The sequence below is a fragment of the Hemibagrus wyckioides genome, linkage group LG11 (genome assembly GCF_019097595.1).
Source record: "Hemibagrus wyckioides isolate EC202008001 linkage group LG11, SWU_Hwy_1.0, whole genome shotgun sequence".
In the NCBI taxonomy this organism is placed as follows: Eukaryota; Metazoa; Chordata; class Actinopteri; order Siluriformes; family Bagridae; genus Hemibagrus; species Hemibagrus wyckioides.
In genome coordinates this window covers 3,590,852-3,615,603 of record NC_080720.1, presented here as the reverse complement: position 1 = coordinate 3,615,603, position 24,752 = coordinate 3,590,852, and the positions used below count along the sequence as shown (strand labels likewise).

The window sequence follows — 24,752 nt, the reverse complement described above, 5'->3', positions numbered from 1 at the left end:
ATGGGTGTGTGTGTGTGTGAGAAAGAGAGAGAGAAAATACAAAGTGTGTGTTTACTCATTTTAAAAATGAATTGCATGAGACAAACCTCACTCACTCTCTCTCACACACACACACATTAACCATAACTACTGAGTGACTACCTCCTACATGTCAGGTGCTCCTTGTAAACTATGGACAAAGTACTGACATGTGTCTCTCTCTCTCTCTCTCTCTCTCACACACACCATGTTCATGGAGTCAAAGGTCAATGTTAGCTCATTTATTTATTTCAAATTAAGGTCACTATGTTAATGCAGTAGGTTTGTGGTTTGTTACTAATCATCACCAATGTTCATATTCATGTCCTGCTCCATTTATTTGTTCATTCAGTTTCTATTTTTTCCTAGAGCACGCTTCTCACCCTGTAGCAGTTATTTAGCCCAGAAATATCATTTCTGCTGCATGTACTTATGACGACATTCTATTACTCACTCTACACAGCTTGTACACGGATCCTCGATCCAAAGACCTTTGATTCATTTTCTTTGTATAACAAATAACCCACATTGTCGTAAAGTAGCTTTAGAGGAATACAGATATGGATTTAGATCCATAATGAACAAATCACAAGAACAAACACCACTGAAAATGACACAAGAGGAACCGTGGGAGGAACCGGACACTTCGAGCATGGCTTAGGAGGAAACACTGAAGCAAGAGGGTTTGAAGATCTCTTAACTTGTCTTTAGTAATAAACATGTAAAATCAAAGAGATGTTTTTTATTCAGACATTCTGGACTCCAAAATGATCATAAACACATTAGTTAAGCTGCTTATTTATATTTTAACCTGACAAGTGAGGTCCAAGTCTAAGAACATCTGAACTTGTAGAGATCTGCTAAAATAGAATGAAAACTATTCATTCAGTCTTTCTCCTAATTTTTTACAAAGGTGGAGTTGACTAAATGTGACTTGAAGAAATGAAACTCGACTGGGTTTAAAGCTTAAACAGAGTTTTTGTAGAAGGATAAAAGAGCGTCCAGATCGTGTGTCTGCGCAGACGGTGCATGTGTTGTTTGCTGAGGCTGTGAGAACGAGGCCTGGTTTGTGAAAGATGTGTGCGTGCTGTGAGTCTGTCTTTCCGTTTCGTCCGGATCTGATCCCCTGTGCTCCTCAGACCATTTGAAAGCGGGCTTCGATTTGCCCCGCCCTTCTTTCGTAACCTTGCCTTGACCGACTCGTCTCTCGTCTCCGAAGTATGAAGAGGGCGGGGCAAACTCCGAATCCCTCTCCTCCCGTCTCTGAGTCGTCCACTGACCCCAGGTGAACTCTGTATGGAGAAAGCAGAGACAAGTGCAGAAGATGATTATGAACCAGATTGAGTCACTGATTATGTAGAGAGAGATTCATAATATAATTTAGAATAAATAAATAAATAAATCAATCAGGAAGCCTTCTCTAATCAGAGAGGATAAATCACATTATACGCATTAGCATGCCCTTGTTACCTTTTCCTCTGTCCCACTCTCTGACATACGGCACTCCTGGCTTCGAGTCTTTTCTCTCTTGAATCTCAACCTCCACCTTTTTGGTGGCGGCTTCAGGAGGAGCCGGAGGTCCGATCAGGAGTTCAGGATCGTCCTTGTCCTCTTTAACAGCTCCGTCAGGCGCAGGAGCTTCAAATAATCAGCAAAGTGTTATTCAGACAAATTTCTTTCTCTTAGTACGGCATTTCTTACGCTGATGATATACCATAAAACACAGAAGTACCTTCTTCCTCCTCAGCTCCAGGCTCCAGTTTGCTTTTCTTCATCTTCCTCATTTTCACTTTAGCCAGTCGGGCCTCGAGCATGGCTTTCCGCTTCTCCTTCAGATGCTCACGCTTTGTGCGCTGCTCTGCAGTCTACAGAGAGGTCAGAAACATATCAGATATCAGACTCTGATGGGACATAACAGTGAACTGAAACACTGAGGAGCTACGCTATTGAAAAAAAAGTCCTTAAACACCCGAAACCCATCACCGCTGTGGTTTCTAAGTTCTGACTTCTAAATCATTATTCCTGGTGCTAAATTACAATAATTAGCAAAGTCACAGTAATGAGAGCTGAGCAGTTCATCAAGCGTGTCTTTCTCACCTGGGATCTCAACATATCCAGCGTTTCCTGCTGCTTTTTGCGCTGCTCTTCATCCTGAGAAAAAGCGAAATAGCCAACACCCAGCTCTCTGGCCTCTGAAACACACACACACACACACACACACACCATAATACACTGGTATTAATGAGAGACAGATTCTACTGCACAAACCCTGTCACTAGTTATGAGTTTCGGCTCCTTTGTGGTTTTGTCCAGTCACGGTCAGTATAGAGAGTGTTTTAAGATTTTGGTGGCTAGTGTTAAATCCATCCTCATGCTTAATTTACAGGCAACAACCGACATAAAAATGATCTCCATTTTCTTGATTAGTTCAAGATTTTAGTAAATATCACAATGTTGTGGAATTCTCACATCTGATTGGTCAAAGCTCTTGTTTTATCACCTTACTGTTTCCATAGTAACACTTCCAAAGCAGCTCTTTACTCAAACGTATTACAAACGTGTAAGAAAATAATATGATGAAAATTGTGACAGATAGTGATAGTTTGTACAATGCTGTGGTGTCAGAGGAATATAATCAACATGGAGGTGAGGTCAGCAGCCCAGGCTCCACCCCTCACCTTGATCTCGGATGTTCTCGTAGTGAATGGGTCCTACGGGTCTCTTCATCTGCTCCTCTTCCTCCCGCTCCCACTGCTCTCTCTGCATCTCTCGCCTCATGTCTTCAGACAACAATGTCCTATCAGCTCCGACCACTCTACACACACTCACACACACACACAGTTATACATGGTGTGAACGGCATATGATAAATGACATATGATATTATATGGTCATGTACCTTTTGCCCTGTAAATCTTGGTCCATTTTCTGAAACTGGGGTAAATCTTTTCTTAAACACTTCCTTGATCGTCCAAGGGCATCAACATAGTCCACCCTGAGAGACAGAGAGAGAGAGAGAGAGAGATATTAATGGACCGTCATAAAGAAGGATAAAGACAGAGATATAGAGAAAGACAGAGACAGACAGATCAAAAGACAGACAGAGAGATTCACAGAAAAACAGCTAGAGAGAAAAAGCGAGAAGGAGAGAGAGTCAGACAGATTGATAATCATATAAAATATAAAAAAAGATGGAGATAGAGAAACACAAGAGAAGCAGACAGACTGGTAGACAGACAAAAGGGTGAAGGATAGAGACAGAGAGAGACAGACAGGAAAACAGAGACAGAGATACACAGACCAGCAAGGAGACTGACAGAGATACATGTGAATAGACAGAGAGACAGACAGGAAAAGAGAAAGAGAGAAAGAGAGAGAGAGAGAGAGAGAGAGAGAGAGAGAGAGATACACAGACCAGCAAGGAGACTGACAGAGATACATATGAATAGACAGAGAGACAGACAGGAAAAGAGAAAGAGAGAGAGAGAGAGAGATACACAGACCAGCAAGGAGACAGACAGAGAGACAGACAGGAAAAGAGAGAGAGAAAGAAAGAGAGAGAGAGAGAGAGAGAGATACACAGACCAGCAAGGAGACAGACAGAGATACATATGAATAGACAGAGAGACAGACAGGAAAAGAGAGAGAGAAAGAAAGAGAGAGAGAGATACACAGACCAGCAAGGAGAAAGACAGAGATATGTGTGGATAGACAGAGAGACAGAAAGGAAAAGAGAGAGAGAGAGAGAGATACACAGACCAGCAAGGAGACAGACAGAGAGACAGACAGGAAAAGAGAGAGAGAAAGAAAGAGAGAGAGAGAGAGAGAGAGAGAGAGAGAGAGAGAGAGAGAGAGAGAGAGAGAGATACACAGACCAGCAAGGAGACAGACAGAGAGACAGACAGGAAAAGAGAGAGAGAGAGAAAGAAAGAGAGAGAGAGAGAGAGAGAGAGAGAGAGAGAGAGAGATACACAGACCAGCAAGGAGACAGACAGAGATACATATGAATAGACAGAGAGACAGACAGAAAAAGAGAAAGAGAGAGAGAGAGAGAGAGAGATACACAGACCAGCAAGGAGACAGACAGAGAGACAGACAGGAAAAGAGAGAGAGAAAGAAAGAGAGAGAGAGAGAGAGAGAGAGAGAGAGAGAGATACACAGACCAGCAAGGAGACAGACAGAGATACGTGTGGATAGACAGAAAGACAGAAAGGAAAAGAGAGAGAGAGAGAGAGAGAGTAAGAGAGATACACAGACCAGCAAGCAGACAGACAGATACATGTGGATAGACAGAGAGACAGACAGGAAAGGAGAGAGGGACAGAGAGAGACAGAAATCACACTTCATCTTCTTTAATTCCCCTTTTTATAAATAAATAAATAATGAAATGATGCAGGTCTCAGGCTGTACCATTCCTCATCAGTGCTCTGTGGAGGTGGGATGGGAACATGCAGGTCTGATCCTTCTCCATCTCTGTCTCCACTTCCAGTCGCTCTCTTCTGCTCGATTATCTTCTGTGTGAAATCCACCAGGTACAGACTTTCCGTCTCCTCGTCTGCACCAAAAAACAGAATCACGTTACTACACAATTAAAAATACAAAATCCTCACAGACCATAAATTCCCAAACACGGAATGTTGGGACCTGGAAAATCCCCTTTAGTCATCTGTTCGTAGAGGCGTGCTTTCTCCTCCAGCTTCTGCCTGAACGAATGCAAGCAAAGAGAATAAGAAGAATGAAATCACTGGAAAATGGCGTGGTGTAAGAGGAATAAAACTTTTTAAGATGCTTGGTCGCGTCTCTTTAAATCACCTCGATTTGTCCAAGTTTTGCTCCTCCTCTGCCGTTTTCTCGACATCCTTCTGAGCACGTGCGGCCACGCCTTGGTTCTGTTTACTCCATACACTGGGCTTCTACACACAAATAATAAATAAAAAGCAACACATCATAAAACCGGCACATTTTAGCTCTCGTGTTTTAAATCTCTGCTTGTTTACCTTTGTGTGGTTGTGAGATCTGGAGGTAGAGCCTGAATCCTGAGTAAGTTTCTCCTGCTTGAACACTTCCTGCTTCCTGTAAAGCTCTGCTTTCAAATCCACCAGCTGAGGAAGAAAATATATATATATATATATGTGTGTGTGTGAATCATGTATAAATATATGTGAGGTTTAATATAAGGGACCGTTAATAAATATTCAGACAGTGGTAACACCGGTCCCTCATGGTTTCTCACTGCTTTCTTTCTGTCTTTCTCTGTCTTTCATCCATCCATCCTTCCTTCCATCTTTTCTTTCTTTCTTCTTGCTTCCTTACTCCCTTCATTCTCTCTTCCCTCCTTCCTTTATTCTTGCTTCCTTACTCCTTTCTTTCACTGGGCCCTCATAGTTTCACACTCCTTTCTTTCTTTCTTTCTTTCTTTCTTTCTTTCTTTCTTTCTTTCTTTCTTTCATCAATCCTTCCTTCTTTCTCTTTCTTCTTTACTCCCTTCATTCTCTCTTCCTTCCTTCCTTCCTTCCTTCATTCTCGCTTCCTTCGTTCCATTCTCTCTTTCTTCCTTTCTTTTGTTCTTTCTTCCTTCTTTCCATCCTCTCTTTCTTACTGTCTTTTTCTTTCTCTTTCTGCTTCCTTCCTCCCTTCTTTCCCTCTTCCTTTCTTCCTTCCTTCCATCCTTTCTTCCTGCTTCCTTCCTTCCTCCCTTCTTTCTCTCTTCCTTCGTTCCATTCTCTTTCTGCCTTTCTTACTTTCTTTTGTTCTTTCTTCCTTCCTTTCTCTCTTCCTTCTTTCTTACTGTCTTTTTCTTTCTTTCTTTCTGTTTCCTTACTCCCTTCTTTCCCTCTTCCTTCCTTGCTTTCTTTTGTTCTTTCTTCCATCCTTTCTCTCTTCCTTCTTTCTTACTGTCTTTTTCTCTCTTTCTGCTTCCTTACTCCCTTCTTTCCCTCTTCCTTTCTTCCATCCTTTCTTCTTGTTTCCTTCCTTCCTTTTGTTCTTTCTTCCTTCCTTTCTCTCTTCCTTCTTTCTTACTGTCTTTTTCTCTCTTTCTTTCTTTCTGCTTCCTTACTCCCTTCTTTCCCTCTTCCTTTCTTCCTTCCATCCTTTCTTCTTGCTTCCTTCCTTCCTTCCTTGCTTTTGTTCTTTCTTCCTTCCTTTCTCTCTTCCTTCTTTCTTACTGTCTTTTTCTTTCTTTCTTTCTCTTTCTTTACTCCCTTCTTTCCCTCTTCCTTCCTTCCTTGCTTTCTTTTGTTCTTTCTTCCATCCTTTCTCTCTTCCTTCTTTCTTACTGTCTTTTTCTCTCTTTCTGCTTCCTTACTCCCTTCTTTCCCTCTTCCTTTCTTCCATCCTTTCTTCTTGTTTCCTTCCTTCCTTGCTTTTGTTCTTTCTTCCTTCCTTTCTCTCTTCCTTCTTTCTTCCTTCCATCCTCTCTTTCTTACTGTCTTTTTCTTTCTCTTTCTGCTTCCTTTCTTCTTGCTTCCTTCCTTCCTCCCTTCTTTCTCTCTTCCTTCGTTCCATTCTCTCTTTCTGCCTTTCTTGCTTTCTTTTGTTCTTTCTTCCTTCCTTTCTCTCTTCCTTCTTTCTTACTGTCTTTTTCTTTCTTTCTCTTTCTGCTTCCTTACTCCCTTCTTTACCTCTTCCTTCCTCCCTTGCTTTCTTTTGTTCTTTCTTCCATCCTTTCTCTCTTCCTTCTTTCTTACTGTCTTTTTCTCTCTTTCTTTCTTTCTGCTTCCTTACTCCCTTCTTTCCCTCTTCCTTTCTTCCTTCCATCCTTTCTTCTTGCTTCCTTCCTTCCTTCCTTGCTTTTGTTCTTTCTTCCTTCCTTTCTCTCTTCCTTCTTTCTTACTGTCTTTTTCTCTCTTTCTGCTTCCTTACTCCCTTCTTTCCCTCTTCCTTTCTTCCTTCTTTCCATCCTTTCTTCTTGCTTCCTTCTGTTCTTTCTTCCATCCTTTCTCTCTTCCTTCTTTCTTACTGTCTTTTTCCCTCTTCCTTTCTTCCTTCCTTCCATCCTTTCTTCCTGCTTCCTTCCTTCCTCCCTTCTTTCTCTCTTCCTTCGTTCCATTCTCTCTTTCTGCCTTTCTTGCTTTCTTTTGTTCTTTCTTCCTTCCTTTCCCTCTTCCTTTCTTCCTTCCTTCCATCCTTTCTTCTTGCTTCCTCCCTTCTACCTCCATTTCTTTCTGTCTTTCTTTCTTCTTGCTTCATTACTCCCTTCTTTCTCTCTTCCTTCCTTCCTTTCTGTCTTTCTCTCTCTCTCTCTCTCTCTCTCTCTCCCTTCCTTCCTTCCTTCCTTGATTGATTGATTGGAGAGCAATTATTTCTTTCTTTCTTCCGTACCCCCTTCTTTCTTTCTAGTTTCGAATAAACCAGCTGATGAATAAAACATACATATATACGCATCATGTATAAATATATGTGTAGTATAATATAAGGGTCCGTCAGTAAACATACAGACACTGGTAACACGTATTCATTCAGTATACATGAATGTATTTCAACCCAGAACGGTTTAATGAAATCGACAGTGGGATTAAAGTACACCATGTTTCAGTGTCACTCTGGGAGAATTAAAGTTTTAATCATTTATTCACTTTTACTCAGAAAACACATACAGCACCTAGTCACTTTTAGCAACTAGCTAATGGACTCAAAGCTTTAGTGTTAAATGGACAAATTCCTGCAGCTAGGAATAAAAAACAAATGAAATGAAGACAGGATTGAAACCTCACCGACGAAGCTGTGACATTATATTGTTTTTTCTTCTTATCCATCTTAGGTTTATTTAATGGTAGCACAGGTTACGGATCATGAAGCTTCACAAACACGACGCCATTTTGGAAACTTATGACTTGGAAGAAAGTGCACGTGCCATCTACCGGCGCGGTGCCTGGTTTAGTATTTTAAATAATAAAAGTCTTCTCTTATTTTCTTTCTTTCACTCTTCTTCCTTTCTTTCACTCTTCTCATTTCTTCCTTCCTTCCTTCCTTTGTTGTCAGTGACATAAATAATGAATGAGGAATCAACAAAACTTTGATTCAGAATCTGAGTCAACATTTTAAAAACTGTTTTCCAGGAAAATAAATAAATAAATGAATAATAAAAATAAAAATGTAATAAATAAATAAATAAATAAATAAAAAATCACAGCCAACCTTTTATTTATTTATATATTTATAGATTATTACAAAACATAGCTAAATGAAGACTTTTAAAAAGACAAGATTCGGTTTTGTACCAAAATATCCTCCATCAGCTTTCAGAAACATTTCTAAATCGAAGCTATACAGTAGATGTGTTTAAGAAAACCACTGTAGTGTAACAAAGTCATTTTTTCCCCAAAGTGTTCAAATGAGTTACTTAGATTTTTGGTTTTCCTGACGCTGCTCTGTGTCCTTTGTAATTCTTTAAAGGTGCATTTGATATGTTTTCACTTAAAAAAAAATATATAACAATAATAATAATAATAATGATTTTTTTTCTCCTTGTGCTCCCTCCCGCATTCCCCACCCATTTCCGGGAAGCTCCGCCCACAGGCACTTTGTACTGTTACTGCTGCAACACAACTGTACATTTTGTACATCACACATTTTCACACACATTGCGAACAAATACTTATTATTTCTTATCATTTATAAGCACAGTATAAGGAGTAGTAAACCAGCCTGCAAGCTGTATTTTGTAGATAGAAAATCTTAAAAGTTGAAGCATTTTAGTGGCCTGTAGAGTGTCTTCAAACTGCCTGACCGCAGGCAAAAAAAAATCGACTATTGCCCCTTTTAAAGTTTAAATATAGATACTTCCCTCAAGTACATTTCTGGATTCTACTTTTACTAGAGGAAGACTCTGACACGCTTTTCCTTTTTCCAGCAAAACAAAGTTCATGGGTTCCTGAAAAAGGTTCCTGCAGTGAGAGCACATCTAAAGTCCTCTACCCAGCTAAACAAACAGATTTGCAGTATCCATGCTAGAGATTCTTGAGGCTGAACATCTGTCCTGAGGGTTTTTTGTAATAATAATAATAATAATAATAATCATAAGAAAAATCATTTAATTGAGAAGAGTACTAATAAAGAGAGAGAGGAGATGTGATGTTGTGAAGAGAGGTTCAGGTGTTTTGAGCCTCTCTGTTCTGCAGTAGTCTCTGTTCAACTTTCTGGTTGATGCGCCGCAGGTCCGACTGGATGTTGGGCTTGTGAGCGAGATCTTCCTGAAGAGTCTGAGCGATTTCTAACCTGGAGAAGTCTTCCATGCACACTAGCTTCCTCACCACCTGCAGACAACGCTCCCTCAGGGAATACACTAGCACACACACACACACAGAAACGTCATATACGGAACTGTGAGCTTATAAGAGAAGCCATGCACTCTGAGCGTGATGATAGTTACCCGGTAGTGTGATGTTGACCACAGAGACTTGTCCGTTTTCCAGTGCGCTGGGCAAATACATCTCCTTATTATTCACCAACATCGGGTCATCAGTCTCAGCATCACGAAACATCCACGGGTGTCCTGTCAGAAATACACAAACACAGTCGTCATCTTCAACCATCTTTTAACTCATTTTCATTTTAATACCTTCATTATTAAACCAAAGCCCTATTCGGATAGGATTAGTTTATTACAGAGAACATTTTTGCACACCTCCTCACAAGGCGTGGGGTGAATCAATGCTTCAGTTTAAACACAATAAAACAATGATCACAAAGTATGCGTAAAGACGTGTGGTTGTGGTGATGATGATGATGATGATGATGATATATTCGGATAAGTTCAATAAATCACTGAGAAAATGAGGACGCAAACATGACAGCGGTGATTTGTGGGCGTTTCAAATTTGCATATTCATTGACCAGTCCGTTTTCCAAACGGGTTTTGCTGTAAAGAGAAGGCTTTGCATGATGTTCTACATATATTAAAGATTATGTGTTAAAAAATAGCAGATCAAAAGGTGCATCAAAAATAAGTTTAGATACAGATAAAGTTTGATCTACTGAAGCACACTTTTGGCACGTGGGCGTGTCTAACGTACATATTCATGAATATTCATAGATCAGTCAGTTATCCGAGCGGGATTATAAACGTGTGCTGTAAAGAGAAGGAAGACTTAATCCTTAGTTTTGGATGATGTCCTACATATCTTAAAGATTATTTGTTGTAAATAGCAGGTCGAACGTTTAGCAGACTTTTCCTGGACGAATGAAGAAGAAGCTGATGATGATGATGATGATGAAGGACAGACCTTCAAAAGTGTTTATCCTCTTCCCAGTCTGCGGCTTCAGCTGGCCGTAAGACTGCGGTTGTCCCTGGTAATTAATCCAGAGCAGCTGGACGGTGCGTGGACTGCGGTTACAGAATAGCACGTGAACCTGGCGTCGACTGTCCAGAGACCGGACCAGAGGAAGCTGCTGCTGCTGTCTCTCCCCGGGCTTCGGAGGCTGAGGCATGGCGGACAGAACCGAGCTGCTCCCCGGGTGGTGGCGCTGGGAAATAGCTTCTGTGTGTCTAAACTATCGAGCTAAAACAAAACAAAACAAAACGATACAAAACAACAAAGAGTTTAGTTTCCAAACCTACGTCCGGTACGTGACTCTCTGGAGTTTTGTTTTGATTGCGTCATCAACCCCAAAAACAGGCCAGAAGAAGAGGAAAGTCGCAGCATCTCCCCCTAGTGGTGGAGACTGAGAGCCAGGTCAAAACTGTGACGTCTCGCCCTTAACAGCTTCAACTCTTCTGGGAAGGCTTTCCACAAGGTTTAGGAGTGTGTTTATGGGAATTTTTGACCATTCCTCTAGAAGTGCATCTGTGAGGTCAGGCACTGATGTTGGACGAGAAGGTCTGGCTCGCAGTCTCCTCTCTAATTCATCCCAAAGGTGTTCTATGGGGTTGAGGTCAGGACTCTGTGCAGGCCAGTCAAGTTCCTCCACACCAAACTCACTCATCCATGTCTTTATGGATCTTGCTTTGGTCACTGGTGTGCAGTCATGTTGGAACAGGAAGGGGTCATCCCCAAACTGTTCCCACAAAGAGCATGAAATTGTCCAAAATGTCTTGGTATGAAGCTGAAGCATTAAGAGTTCCTTTCACTGGAACTAAGGGGCCGAGTCCAACCCCTGAAAAACAACACCTGAACTCAATGATTTGGAGGGGTGTCCCAAAACTTTTGGCAACATAGTGTACTTTTTTTTTTTTGTATATTTAAATAATTTATTAATTCATTAGAAGCACACTATCCTGGTCAAGGTCATAGTCTTCATTGCAGAAACCAAAAGTAACCGGTGTAGGGCTGGAGTCCAGCGGGTAAAATACCTTCTACAACCCTGACCCCTTTAACTGGGACCCATGAGCAGAATCAGGATCAGGTCCCACTCCATCTCCTGGACTTTTGGTTCTGTAATCTTGAGATCTGGATCTCTGCTGCTAATGCACCACACACACACAACTTCAAGCACTTTTAACCAGACCATTTACCTGCATGTTTTCAGGAATTTGGAGGAACTTCAGGGATCATCACACACACACACACACACATTTCTGGATCGAATCATGGACCCTTGCGAGACCACCCAATAAAAACATACTTAACAACATTATTATTAAACACTCCTAATACAAATACACATTCCAGATTTTATTAGCGTATTTAGTACTGATCAGCAGGAATTCTGGGAATATTACGGTTGTAAACACGCCAGTGAGCGGCACTACATGACGTGAGACTGATGAAATATGCACAAGCTGTACAGAGTGTGTGTGAAGTGTGTGTGTGTGTGTGTGTGTGAAGTGTGTGTATGCGCTTTAAATGAATGAGTCCTCGATAACCCGAAGTACACAGATCTTTCTATACACACACACACGTCTTAACAGAATGGCGTCAGTGTTTAAAGCACGCACACGTCCATGAACATCGTCACTGTCGAACGAGACGGGAAGAAAAAACCCAGATAATGCGAAAAATAGAAAAATACAGCAGATACTCGTATGTCGTTTCTCTCACATGATTCGTCAACAATACAATCTTTCTTTTTTGTCCATTTCTAATTACAGTCAGAGCGGCACACGGTACCACACCTGACACATCTATACACACACATATATACACACACAGCGCCGTCCTGCTTTGGCCAGTAAGGGATCATCACACAAAAGCCCCCCTTTTACAGATCATTTATATCAACAAGACAGAATTTGATGATTAATATGCTGCTGTGTGACGTCCTGATTGTAATAAACTCTCTCAGTGCCAGGGTCATTTCCTTTCTCTCTCCTTCGTCCACTTGTTCCTCCTTCATCGTCCACAGGGTTTTCTTTTTAATATCTCCGTCCTGCCCCTCGGTCAGTCGCTCGGAGTGTGGTGTGTGATGGAGGACGGGTGATGTGATGTGATTTTCTCTGTGCATATTGTGCAGCGCTAAGTTCACAGGCAGAGCAGACGTGAGCCTTCCACACCCTCCTCGCTGTGAGGGATTGTGGGTAAGAGCGCTGAGCGAGTCAGACCCCAGAATCGCTGAGGACTCAGATCCTTTTTCACGGCGGAGAACTTCCAGCCCATGTGAGAACCGCAGGTCCGGCACTGTGCGATGGTCCAGGCGTACCTGCAACACACACACACACACACACACAGTTTTCAACATTTCATTCAACAGATACGTTCATTTATTCTTTAATTCATACACATTTTTTAAAATTATATTCGTAGCTTAGTTTCATCATTCCTTCACTCAGTCATTAGTTATTTCATTCGTTTATTCAGAGGTTCATTCATTTGTTTATTCTTTCATCCATTAATTTAGTCATTGGTAAAAATTTATTTATTTATTAGATAATTTCTTTGTTTATTCATTCCTTAATATCAGTCCATTCATTCATTCATTCATTCATTCATTCATCCATTGTTCATTTATTCATCCTTTGTTCATTCATTTATTCATCCTTTGTTTTTGTTCATTAATTTATTCATCCTTTGTTTTTGTTCATTCATTCATTCATCCTTTGTTCTTGTTCACTCTCGTTCAACATCCTTAGAACATTCATTTATCCATTTATCCGTTCTTGTTCATTCATCCTTAGGACATTCATTCATCCATTCATTCATCCATTCATTCGATCATGTTCATTCATCCTAAGTCCACTCATTCGTTGATTCATTGATCCTTTGTTTATTCACATATTCATTCATCCGTAGTCCATTCACTCATCCATCCATTCATCCTTAGTTCATTCATTCATTCATTCATTCTTTGTTTTTGTACATTCATTCATCCTTAAAACATGCATTCATTCATTGTTCATTCATTCATTCATTCTCTCTTGTTCATTCCTCCTTAGTCCATTCATTCATTCATCCATCCATTGTTCATTCATCCATCTATTCATTCATTACATTACATTTATGGCAGATTCCCTTATCCAGAGTGACGTCACTGTGGTGAAATGTGATGTGGTAGGTTAGTGGTTAAGGTGTTGGACTGATCTGAAGGTTATGAGTTCAAGTCCCAGGTCCACCACGCTGCCACTGCTGGGCCCCTGAGCAAGGCCCTTAACCCTCAATTGTATAAAATGAGATAAAATTTGTAAGTTGCTCTGGATAAGTGTGTCTGCCTAATGCCTGAAATGTCATTCATTCATCCTTTGTTCATCCCTTCCTTCCTCCCTTCATTCGTTCGTTCTCTAGTTTGTTCCTTCACTTTCACAGACATACCCTCCAGCAGGACTGCATGATAAAATGATCGTTATTAAACAGATCTAAAATCTGATTGGCCGATCCACGCTGCTCACTGATCTTATTTTATTTTCTTGCTTTTTTATTTATTTCATATATCAAGCAGTGGAGGGAAAAACAAAAGTAAACGACCGATCTCACTAATCTGCGTGAAAGAGTCTCAGTGAGTACTGACTGAAATGTTCTTGTAGAAGTATAAATGAAAGTTTTCATTCTAACTGAGTTGTAACCTCGACATGCTCACCCCGGGAACCAGCTGTGCAGTGTGGAGGGTCTGCCGCTCAGGTTCAGGTTGCTGGCCTTGTAGACGGTCAGAGTCTCATGGACATACCCGTGAGGATTCACATAAGCTGCCATCGGACCACACAGAGACAGACTGCACAGAGAGAGAGAGAAATCATACATACCAAAGCAGAGACATTAAACACTGTGTCTTTATAATAACAACAAACAAGATCAGTAGATCCTGAAGATCGCTAGACCCTGGAGATCGCTAGATCCTGAGGATCACTAAGATCCTGAAGATTGCTAGATCCTGAAGATCACTAAGATCCTGAAGATCACTAGACCTTGGAGATCACTTTATGGTGCATCAGCTAGCGCGCTCATCTCCATCTGGACGTTCTCCATAAAACTCCTTTTTTTTGAATCTTAAGTCTGAAATTAAGTGTCCTTCGCTGACGTCGTCGCTAACTCTGCTGCAGTTACCGTTTCCAACTAGGAAGTGGGATTTGAATTGTCTCACCTGAAGATCTCGTTCTTGGTCGTGATCTCGGTGTCCTGGCATCGTTTACAGCACAGAGACGTGCACTGCAGCGGAGACACACACACAGGGCCATTAAAATACTGACTCTCTCTCACACACACACACACACACACACACAGCACCATCAAAATACTGACTCACCCACACACACTCTCTCTGACTGACACATACACACACACACAGATACACACACACACACACTCTCTCTCTGACAGACTGACACACACAGTGCCTGACTGACACACAAATACATACACACTGTATGAAATACACACACACTCTGACTGACTGACTGACAGACACACACACTGTCTCTCTCTGACAGACTGACACACAATCTCTTACTGGCACAAAAATACACACACACTCTGACTGACACACAGTCCCTGACTGACACAAATACACACACACACACACACACTGTATGAAATACACAAACACTCTGACTGACTGAGTGACTGACACACACACACACACATACACATACACAGACACACACAAATCTGTAGGTTAGGCTTCTCTCTCTCTCTCTCGCACACACACACACCCTGTCCATGATGTCCAGCTCACAGCGGAGTCTCTGAATCGCACTACCGATCCTCAGCAGCTGCAGTCTGAGAGCATCGTCTATCGGCAAACATGCTGCCACCCTGTAGGAGAAATCTACACACACACACACACACACACACACACACAAGGTAAAGGCGGGGCATAATCCACAACAACAACCACAAATGTTAATCCAATTCTGTAAGAATGATAAGCAGTAAGAAGTAAGGTTGATGGGTTGCCAGGTTGGTCAAAAATACTCTAGACTCTTTTTTGGCAAATATTCGACATATGGCGTGTTTTCAGTGCAAACCCTAGGTGCCTGTTGCACACATAGCGTGTGCTACGCTAACATTAACATTTACACGCCTAGAGTCAAGTCTATAAATATCAGGAGATAAAAATATAGTTATTTTAGTGTCTACCAACATATACAGGATTAGAGTTGACAATTCTATTACAGTTCAATTACAATTCTATTCCACAGGCTCTCTGATGGGTTTGTTGTAATTTACGAGTGTGTGGAAGCGTGTACCTATAGCATTAGCAGGCAGCGATTCGTCTTTGAGGTTCTCGTCCCATTCGTGGAGCTGCTTCTTAACTCTGTTCATTAAAGTGTCCTGTATGACACACACACACACACACACAGTTTACAGAACTCCTGAAACTGCTCCCCCGCTGCATGCCTTGCTCTACAGTAGCAGCTCTATAGCAGTAAACATGGTTCACGTGTGTGTGTTTTGGGTTCTGCGCTCTGGCCTAATACTTTGGAGTGTATTCATTTAGAAGAGAATGGAGTTTGTGTCAGTTGGTGGTTATGGGACCTTTACTCAGTTCAATTCAATGATGTCAGACTATAAACCTTCAGGGTTTCTCTTTCAGTAAGAGCCTGGGATATCATCTGGTCATCCTGGATGTAGTGGACAGCCAGTGGTGGAAAACACTCTCCAATGTTCTTTGCATTTGCTCTCAAACAACTATTTTGGAGGAATTCTCTGTTCTGCGATGTATGTAATCAGTGAGCTCCTGAATCACAAGATCTGTGTAGTCATATGCGTGTGTGTGTGTTTGCAAATAAATACTCACCGAGTCATACAGGGCATAAACCCAGGAAGGCCATGGGGTCATACTTGCAGGATACAACTTTCTCTAAGAGAGAGAGACAGAGAGAGAGAGAGAGAGAGAGAGAAAGTGATAAAAAGAGAGAGAGAGAGAGAGAGAAAGTGATAGAGAGAGAGTAGAATGGAAAGAGAGTGTTGTTTTTGTATAAGATTAGAACACAGCTGTGGTTTCCTCCTTTATGCATTAATCATGTACCAGATGTTCATTACCCGTCTGTAGGCGTGGCAGCGTTGTGCTTGGCTCTGCACTGGCGTGGCTCTGGCATCTGGAACACGTCTGTTTAAGCGGGATGTGAGCTGCAGCGCACTCAAAGGGTCCAGCAAAATCCTTTCGGGCAAAATCTGCACCTTTGCCTGACGAATCCTGAAATCAAAACCCGGTTAATAACGCGTGAGCGATTCCATCCTGGAGTTTAATCTGCTTCACCCGTCTGCGTCCGATACACACTACCAGTCAAAAGTTTGGACACACCCTCTAATTCAGTGTTTTTTGTTTAGGGATTTATTTTCTACATTCTAGAACAATCCTGGAGATTTCAAAACTATGAAATAACACACATGGACTTCAGTAATCCATATGTAACGACAACAAAAAACAGTCAGTTGTTATTTTAAGACACGAAGGTCAGGTGTTCTGGAATAGTTCTTACAAGGACAGTATTGTCAAGTGCATTTGCAAAACCCATCAAGCACCATGATGAAACTGTCTCACATGAAGACCCTCCCAGTAAAGCAAGACCAAAACTGACCTCTGCTGCAGAGGAGAAGTTCATTTAGAGTGACCAGCCTCAGAAATCACCAATTAACAGCACCTCAGATTAGAGGCGTTATGAAGGCTTTACAGAGCATCAGTAGCAGACATATCTCAATATCAACTGTTCAAAGGACATTATTGTGGATTTCGGCCGCCTTCAGCATTGTTTTACAATGTAGAAAGAAATAAACATCAGGAAAGACCATGGGATTAGAAGGTGTGTCCAAACTTTTGACTGGTAGTGTGTGTATATATATATATATATATATATATATAAATGGAGAGAGAGAGCTGGTTAAAGCCTCACCCGTCTGCCTGTGTGCGAATGTCGTGCACTTTGAAGCGCTGCCGTCCAATAGCTTTGATTTTCACCGTCTCGATGCCGTACTCCTGCTCTTCGCGGAAGGCGTAGATCTCGGCTGTCGTCCCGAACTCCGCCTGCAGCTCGCCTCCGCCCACATCCGGACTATGGGGAAGTGAAGCGTTAGTGTGGGTTGTGATGTTTCTTGTCATTATTCACAGGAGATTGACCTGACCAGTGCTGGACGCATACCGAATTCACACTGAAGTGAGGCTGACGGCTGAGGTGACCGCTTGCACCATTATTTTTCCAGGTTATTTGCACCGTCTGCGTTACACCAACCTTCTAAATCTAACCAGGAGAGCAAGCCAGGTGAATTAGTTAGCTAATACTAGCTAGAACTAGTGAGACTGTTGCTATGGTAACAGTGTGTGTGTTGAGTGAGATGCTCCGCTGATTATCTGCACAAAAAGCAGTGCAGCAAGCAGTTAATATGAATAGAATGAGTAGATGGATGGATGCTTAGATACCTGGACAGACAGACAGACGACATAATGACATAATGATGGATGGATAGTTAAATTGGTAGAGGAATAGACAGACGGCTGAATGGTTGGATGGTTAAACAGGTGGATAGATGGACAGATGTATGTATGGAAAGATAGAATATGAATAGAATTCATTCATAGAATTCATAGATGGATGGATAAATGGATAGATGCTTAGATGCATGGACGGATGATAGATAGATAGATAGATAGATAGATAGATAGATAGATAGATAGATAGATAGACAGCTAGACATACAGCTAGACATACAGATAGATAGATAGATAGATAGATAGATAGATAGATAGATAGATAGATAGATAGATAGATAGATAGATAGATAGATAGATAGATAGATAGATAGATAGATAGATAGATAAATGGATGGATAGACAGATAAACAGATAGACAGACAGACAGACAGATAGAAGGAAGACTGAATAGACAGACAGACAGACAGATGAAGGATAAGTGAAAGCCCAGCCGTAGTTCTTACCTGTGTGCGAGCACGGCGAAGGTGCGGTCCTGACTGACCAGGGTGCGGAACATGCTGACCTCCTGCGGTCTGAAGAGCTGCAGCGGCAGCGTCTGCCCCGGGATGAGGATGAGTGCGGCGTGAGGAAGGACGGGGAGATTCTGCACGCTGTCGTCATCATGAAGAGTGCGCCCGTGGAACTCCTCCATGTCTGAACCCAGGTACTAACACAAACGCACAACAAGGAGGATCAGAATAACGGAACCTTGCTGTGTGATGTCATCAGTGTGCGCCTGCTACTCGTGTTCAGTGTATGATGTACTTCCTTCAAGAATATCACAGGAATCAGTAACATGGGGATCACATTGTTTTCACTTTTCCCATCTGATCCATCGTCACTTTCCTACGTTACCCACGATGCAATTCACCTGCGGATAGTTTCACATTGGGATTCTCCATGTGCTTCATCTCGACCTAAACAGAGTGATGTGATGCAGCGGCGCTTTAGTCTTTCATTCTCTCCAGCTCTCTCATCTGTACATTTAAAGAGATATTCACTTTCAGAACAAAAATTTACAGATCATCTCCTCACCCCCTCGTCATCCAAGATGTTCACATCTTTCTTTCTTCAGTCGTAAAGAAATGATGCTTTTTGAGGAGAACATTTCAGGATTTTTCTCCATGTAGTGGACTTCAATGGTGGCCGCGAGTCTGACCTTCCAAAATGCAGTTTAAATGCAGCTCTAAACCTCCATCCAAGCCGAAGAAGAAAGCTCTTATCAAGCCATAGCATCTGTCATTTTCTTAGAAAATTAATAAACTGTATACTTTTTAACCTCAAAAGCTCGTCTAGCGCTAGCTCTGGGATGCGTGTCCACGGCACTACGTAATCACATGGGAAGGTCACGCGTGACGCAGGCGGAGCTACAGACCCAGTGTTTACAAGTGTGGAGCAGGAGGAGCGCTCCGAAGTGGGTCTGTAGTTCCGCCTACGTTACACGTGACCTTCTGACGTGATTACGTAGCATGTAGCGCCGCGGACGCGCATCCCAGAGCTAGTGCTAGTTGAGCTTTTCTGGCAAATTAGTAGTAAATTTTTTGTACATCTTTGTTCTGAAAGTGAACTTCTTCTTTAAGCTCAAACAGATCATCTCGTAGACCTCTGACTAGCCGAGCCGAGTATCTGCGTTGCATTCTGGGGCTTTGAGTCTTGCTTCTGAAGCATTGTCTGCACTTTGTCTGTGATGGGCTTCTCATTACGATGCTCCCTGTTTTTGGAAGCTAACTGTAAATCCTGACCAATATCCTTTGTGTTTATCACAGATCTGACATCACCTGCCATCATTTTAGCACCAGAATCACTAAATACATCACGAGTATTTCATCAGAAATGTTCTCATAGTGCAGTTAACAGTCTAACACCGTGTATTAGAATTAGACTGGGTGTGTGTAGTGATGATGATGATGATGATGATGATGATCTCACAGCGTGTGAAGTGGGCAGGCTGGGGTCGAAGTTGATGATGCTCGGCTTTTCCGCTCCCTCGCTGTCCCGGTCCTCTGTCTCCATGTCGTCTTCCTCCTCCTCCTCCTCCTCTTCATTTCCTGCAGAGCACACAGAGGAGCTTAGTGACACAGGGCTTTTGTTTTTTATTGAAATTACTGCTTAGTCACTTCTGTTAAAAGAAGGATTGTGTGATCGTTTCTGCTGTTTCTGTGCCTCAGATTGCTTTAGCTTACAGAGCCTTACCATCATGTCGACTTTCTGTATCTGTATGGTGCTCCAAATATTCGGATAGTGTATATAGTGTATATGTATATAGTGTATATTACATAAACATTTATATTATCCACGGTCAGTTTTCACACACACGTTTTATTGCTTTCCTCTTCTATATATGTGTCTGCTGTGACATAACAAGATCAATAAAGTCTATCTATCTATCTATCTATCTATCTATCTATCTATCTATCTGCCATTCTTCTGGCCGTCTTCCAAGTGAGGTCCAATGTGAGGTGGAAGGAAAAGGGGCGTGGTTTCATCAAAGGCAGCGTCAATCAACCCAGACTCCGATGCTGATTGGCTGTTCTGATGTTTCGTTATTTTAATTAATAATAAAAAGAGGACCAGCGTAGTGTTCGAGCTCAGAACAAATAAAAAAATAAATAAGTAATACTCTGTGCTTGTATTAGAATAAACTGAACTAGAAGTTTCGAATCCATCCCTGTGTAGTTAGAGCCCTTTCATTTTCACTTAGGTTTTGATCATGATGTTGTTGTTGTCGTTTAGTTTCTAGGGCTCATATCAAGACTGTAATGTCTGAAATCCCGGGTTAATCCCGGGTTAATTCTGCTTGAATTCAGGGTTAACTCTAGTCAAGTCTCCGTGGCCTGTGAAAAGTCTGCGCAGCGCCGAAATGGTGGCGTTTCACAGCGGAAGCCTTGTCAGCTGCTGCTCTTGCATTTTTAAGCGCACTGAGATGAGACACTCACCCGGTAAGAGCTGCAGCTGGTTCCCCATGTCGTCGTTAATGTTGTTGTTGTCAGCTCCTTCTCTCTCATCAGCCATGGCCGTGTGTTTACACCATGATTACTAACCCCGAAACACGAGCAGCAAGGCTGGACGCAGTCACGGAGGAGAAGCGGAGAAAATCAACGCGCCCTCTGCTGTCCGGAGGAGGAACTACACCTCAGCTCACCTCAGCACAGCACGTGAAAAAGGTAAAAAAAAAATATCATCTTTTAACTTTTTTTTAATTAAAATTTTCACCTTAGTAATATTTCTTAAAGCATTTTGTGTTTTTACCTTTGAATCACTCGATATAGCTGTTTAGCTACAGTTTTTTGTTTACTGTTTTGATGCTACATAAACAACAAACAAACAATTATTGCAAATATATTCCCGTTAATTTAGAATAAATGTGGATAAATACTAAACATAAACATGTATATTAATTACCCAGGACTCCTCTTATAAATTATGACACAGTGAAATTAATATATATATATATATATTTTTTTTTTTTTGGGGAAAATATTGAAATATTTAAAGCGTCACAGTTTGTCGTGAAACAAAATGGCCGACTCTGATTCTCTCTCTCTGCTTTAATCATTCACCTGGAAAACTCTCTAAATCCCAGGTCTGTTCACTGATCATTTACTTTCTTAATTTTACACTCGCTTAGGATAACACAACATACACACAACACATAACAACAACACACAACAAAACAACAAACAACACATAACAACACATAACAACAACAAACAACACAACAAAACAACAAACAACACATAACAACAACAAACACCACACAACACCACACAACACCACATAACACCACATAACACCACATAACACCACAAAACAACACCAAACAACACAACACACAACAACACATAACAACAACAAACACCACACAACACCACATAACAACACACAACAACACACAACAACAAACACCACACAACACAACAAAACAACACATAACAACAACACACAACAACACATAACAACAACAAACAACACAACAAAACAACAAACACATAACAATAACAACAACACATAACAACAACAAACAACACATAACACCACATAACAACACATAACAACAAACAACACATAACACAACAAAACAACACACAACAACACATAACAACAACAACCACACAACACACAACACATAACAACAACACATAACAACAACAAACAACACAACAAAACAACAAACAACACATAACAATAACAACACATAACAACAACAAACACCACATAACACCACACAACAACACACAACAACACACAACAACACATAACAACACAACAAAACAACACACAACACATAACAACAACAAACACAACAAAACAACACACAACAACACATAACAACAAACAAAACATAACACATAACAACAAACACAACAAAACAACAAACAACATATAACAACAACACAACACACAACAACACATAACAACAACAAAACAACAAACACACAACAACACATAACAACAAACAACACACAACAACACATAACAACAACAAAACAACAAACAACACAACAACAGAACAACAAACAACACATAACAACAAAACAACAAACAACACACAACACAACAACACATAACACCACACAACAAAACAAGACACAACAACAAAACACAACAACATAAATCCTGAGGTAATTTACAAATTTATTTAGTGGTCTCAGTGGTTGACCTTTTTTATTTTAATTTAATTTAATTTATTTATTTTCTTTCTTGCTTGCTTTCCTGTCTTTCTTTCTTTCCTGTCTGTCTTTTCTTTCTTTCTTTCTTTCTTTCTTTCTTTCTTTCTTTCTTTCTTTCTTTCTTTCTTTCTTTCTTTCTTCTTTCTTTCCTTCCTTCCTTCCTGTTTTTCTTTCCTTCTTTCTTTCTTTCTTTCTTTCTTTCTTTCTTTCTTTCTTTCTTTCTTTCTTTCTTTCTTTCTTTCTTTCTTTCTTTCCTGTTTCTTTTCTTTCCTTCTTTCCTGTCTTTCCTTCCTTCCTTCCTTCCTTCCTTCCTGTTTCTTTTCTTTCCTTCTTTCCTTCTTTCCTGTCTGTCTTTCTTTCTTTCCTGTCTGTCTTTTCTTTCTTTCTTTCTTTCTTTCTTTCTTTCTTTCTTTCTTTCTTTCTTTCTTTCCTTCCTTCCTTCCTTCCTGTTTCTTTTCTTTCCTTCTTTCCTGTCTCTTTCTTTCTTTCTTTCTTTCTTTCTTTCTTTCTTTCTTTCTTTCTTTCTTTCTTTCTTTCTTTCCTTCCTTCCTGTTTCTTTCCTTTCCTTCTTTTCTTCCTTTCTTTCTTTGTTTCTTTCTTTCTTTCTTTCTTTCTTTCTTTCTTTCTTTCTTTCTTTCTTTCCTTCCTTCCTTCCTTCCTTCCTTCCTTCCTGTTTCTTTTCTTTCCTTCTTTCCTGTCTGTCTTTCTTTCTTTCCTGTCTGTCTTTTCTTTCTTTCTTTCTTTCTTTCTTTCTTTCTTTCTTTCTTTCTTTCTTTCTTTCTTTCTTTCTTTCTTTCTTTCTTTCTTTCTTTCCTGTTTCTTTTCTTTCCTTCTTTCCTGTCTTTCCTTCCTTCCTTCCTTCCTTCCTTCCTTCCTTCCTGTTTCTTTTCTTTCCTTCTTTCCTTCTTTCCTGTCTGTCTTTCTTTCTTTCCTGTCTGTCTTTTCTTTCTTTCTTTCTTTCTTTCTTTCTTTCTTTCTTTCTTTCTTTCTTTCTTTCTTTCTTTCTTTCCTTCCTTCCTTCCTTCCTGTTTCTTTTCTTTCCTTCTTTCCTGTCTGTCTGTCTTTTCTTTCTTTCTTTCTTTCTTTCTTTCTTTCTTTCTTTCTTTCTTTCTTTCTTTCTTTCTTTCTTTCTTTCTTTCCTTCCTTCCTTCCTGTTTCTTTTCTTTCTTTCTTTCTTTCTTTCTTTCTTTCTTTCCTTCCTTCCTTCCTTCCTTCCTTCCTGTTTCTTTTCTTTCCTTCTTTCCTGTCTGTCTTTTCTTTCTTTCTTTCTTTCTTTCTTTCTTTCTTTCTTTCTTTCTTTCTTTCTTTCTTTCTTTCTTTCTTTCCTTCCTGTTTCTTTTCTTTCCTTCTTTCCTTCTTTCCTGTCTGTCTTTCTTTCTTTCCTGTCTGTCTTTTCTTTCTTTCCTGTCTGTCTTTTCTTTCTTTCCTGTCTGTCTTTTCTTTCTTTCAATCTGTCTGTCTTTTCTTTCTTTCTTTCTTTCTTTCTTTCTTTCTTTCTTTCTTTCTTTCTTTCTTTCTTTCTTTCTTTCCTTCCTTCCTTCCTTCCTGTTTCTTTTCTTTCCTTCTTTCCTGTCTGTCTTTCTTTCTTTCCTGTCTTCTTTCTTTCTTTCTTTCTTTCTTTCTTTCTTTCTTTCTTTCTTTCTTTCTTTCTTTCCTTCCTTCCTTCCTGTTTCTTTTCTTTCTTTCCTTCCTTCCTTCCTGTTTCTTTTCTTTCTTTCTTTCTTTCTTTCTTTCTTTCTTTCTTTCTTTCTTTCGTTATTTCTTTTTCCTTCCTTCCTGTTTCTTTTCTTTCCTGTCTGTCTTTCTTTCTTTCCTGTCTTTTCTTTCTTTCTTTCTTTCTTTCTTTCTTTCTTTCTTTCTTTCTTTCTTTCTTTCTTTCTTTCTTTCTTTCTTTCCTTCCTGTTTCTTTTCTTTCCTTCTTTCCTGTCTTTCTTTCTTTCTTTCTTTCTTTCTTTCTTTCCTTCCTTCCTTCCTGTTTCTTTTCTTTCTTTCCTTCCTTCCTTCCTGTTTCTTTTCTTTCTTTCTTTCTTTCCTGTCTGTCTTTTCTTTCTTTCTTTCTTTCTTTTTCTTTCTTTCTTTCTTTCTTTCTTTCTTTCTTTTTCCTTCCTTCCTGTTTCTTTTCTTTCCTGTCTGACTTTCTTTCTTTCCTGTCTTTTCTTTCTTTCTTTCTCTTTCTTTCTTTCTTTCTTTCTTTCTTTCTTTCCTTCCTGTTTCCTTTCTTTCCTTCTTTTCTGTCTGTCTTTCTTTCTTTCTTCCTTTCCTTCCTGTTTCTTTTCTTTCCTTCTT

General features: G+C 40.4%; 4 protein-coding genes across 4 annotated transcripts in view; 1 reads left to right on the top strand and 3 right to left on the bottom strand.

The window, feature by feature from the left end:
• Positions 1-245: 245 nt before the first annotated feature.
• On the bottom strand, positions 246-7,893 carry ccdc174 (coiled-coil domain containing 174). Its single transcript, XM_058402499.1, has 11 exons — positions 7,734-7,893; positions 5,016-5,120; positions 4,831-4,931; positions 4,663-4,721; positions 4,429-4,573; positions 2,918-3,013; positions 2,697-2,833; positions 2,116-2,210; positions 1,751-1,883; positions 1,489-1,656; positions 246-1,310 (listed from the first exon to the last, which is right to left on the bottom strand). Exons 1-11 carry the CDS (start codon positions 7,773-7,775, stop codon positions 985-987), a joined length of 1,407 nt encoding a protein of 468 aa, XP_058258482.1. The 5' UTR covers positions 7,776-7,893; the 3' UTR covers positions 246-984.
• A 253-nt stretch (positions 7,894-8,146) lies between these two features.
• Positions 8,147-10,646, bottom strand: vhl (von Hippel-Lindau tumor suppressor). The gene is made up of 3 exons (XM_058402502.1): positions 10,245-10,646; positions 9,392-9,514; positions 8,147-9,304 (listed from the first exon to the last, which is right to left on the bottom strand). The coding sequence occupies exons 1-3, from the start codon at positions 10,447-10,449 to the stop codon at positions 9,111-9,113; spliced, it is 522 nt and encodes a 173-aa protein (XP_058258485.1). The 5' UTR covers positions 10,450-10,646; the 3' UTR covers positions 8,147-9,110.
• Positions 10,647-11,620: 974 nt separating this feature from the next.
• On the bottom strand, positions 11,621-20,892 carry crbn (cereblon). Its single transcript, XM_058402500.1, has 11 exons — positions 20,733-20,892; positions 19,726-19,844; positions 18,261-18,463; positions 17,222-17,380; positions 16,371-16,524; positions 16,126-16,188; positions 15,575-15,659; positions 15,038-15,153; positions 14,470-14,534; positions 13,969-14,100; positions 11,621-12,597 (listed from the first exon to the last, which is right to left on the bottom strand). The coding sequence occupies exons 1-11, from the start codon at positions 20,806-20,808 to the stop codon at positions 12,420-12,422; spliced, it is 1,350 nt and encodes a 449-aa protein (XP_058258483.1). The 5' UTR covers positions 20,809-20,892; the 3' UTR covers positions 11,621-12,419.
• A 14-nt stretch (positions 20,893-20,906) lies between these two features.
• Positions 20,907-24,752, top strand: part of zgc:152986 (uncharacterized protein LOC101884054 homolog) — a 6,490-nt gene continuing 2,644 nt past the window's right edge. The window contains exon 1 of the mRNA XM_058402503.1: positions 20,907-20,960. The gene's annotated coding sequence lies outside the window, so the exon portion shown is untranslated. The remainder of the gene's footprint in view (positions 20,961-24,752) is intronic.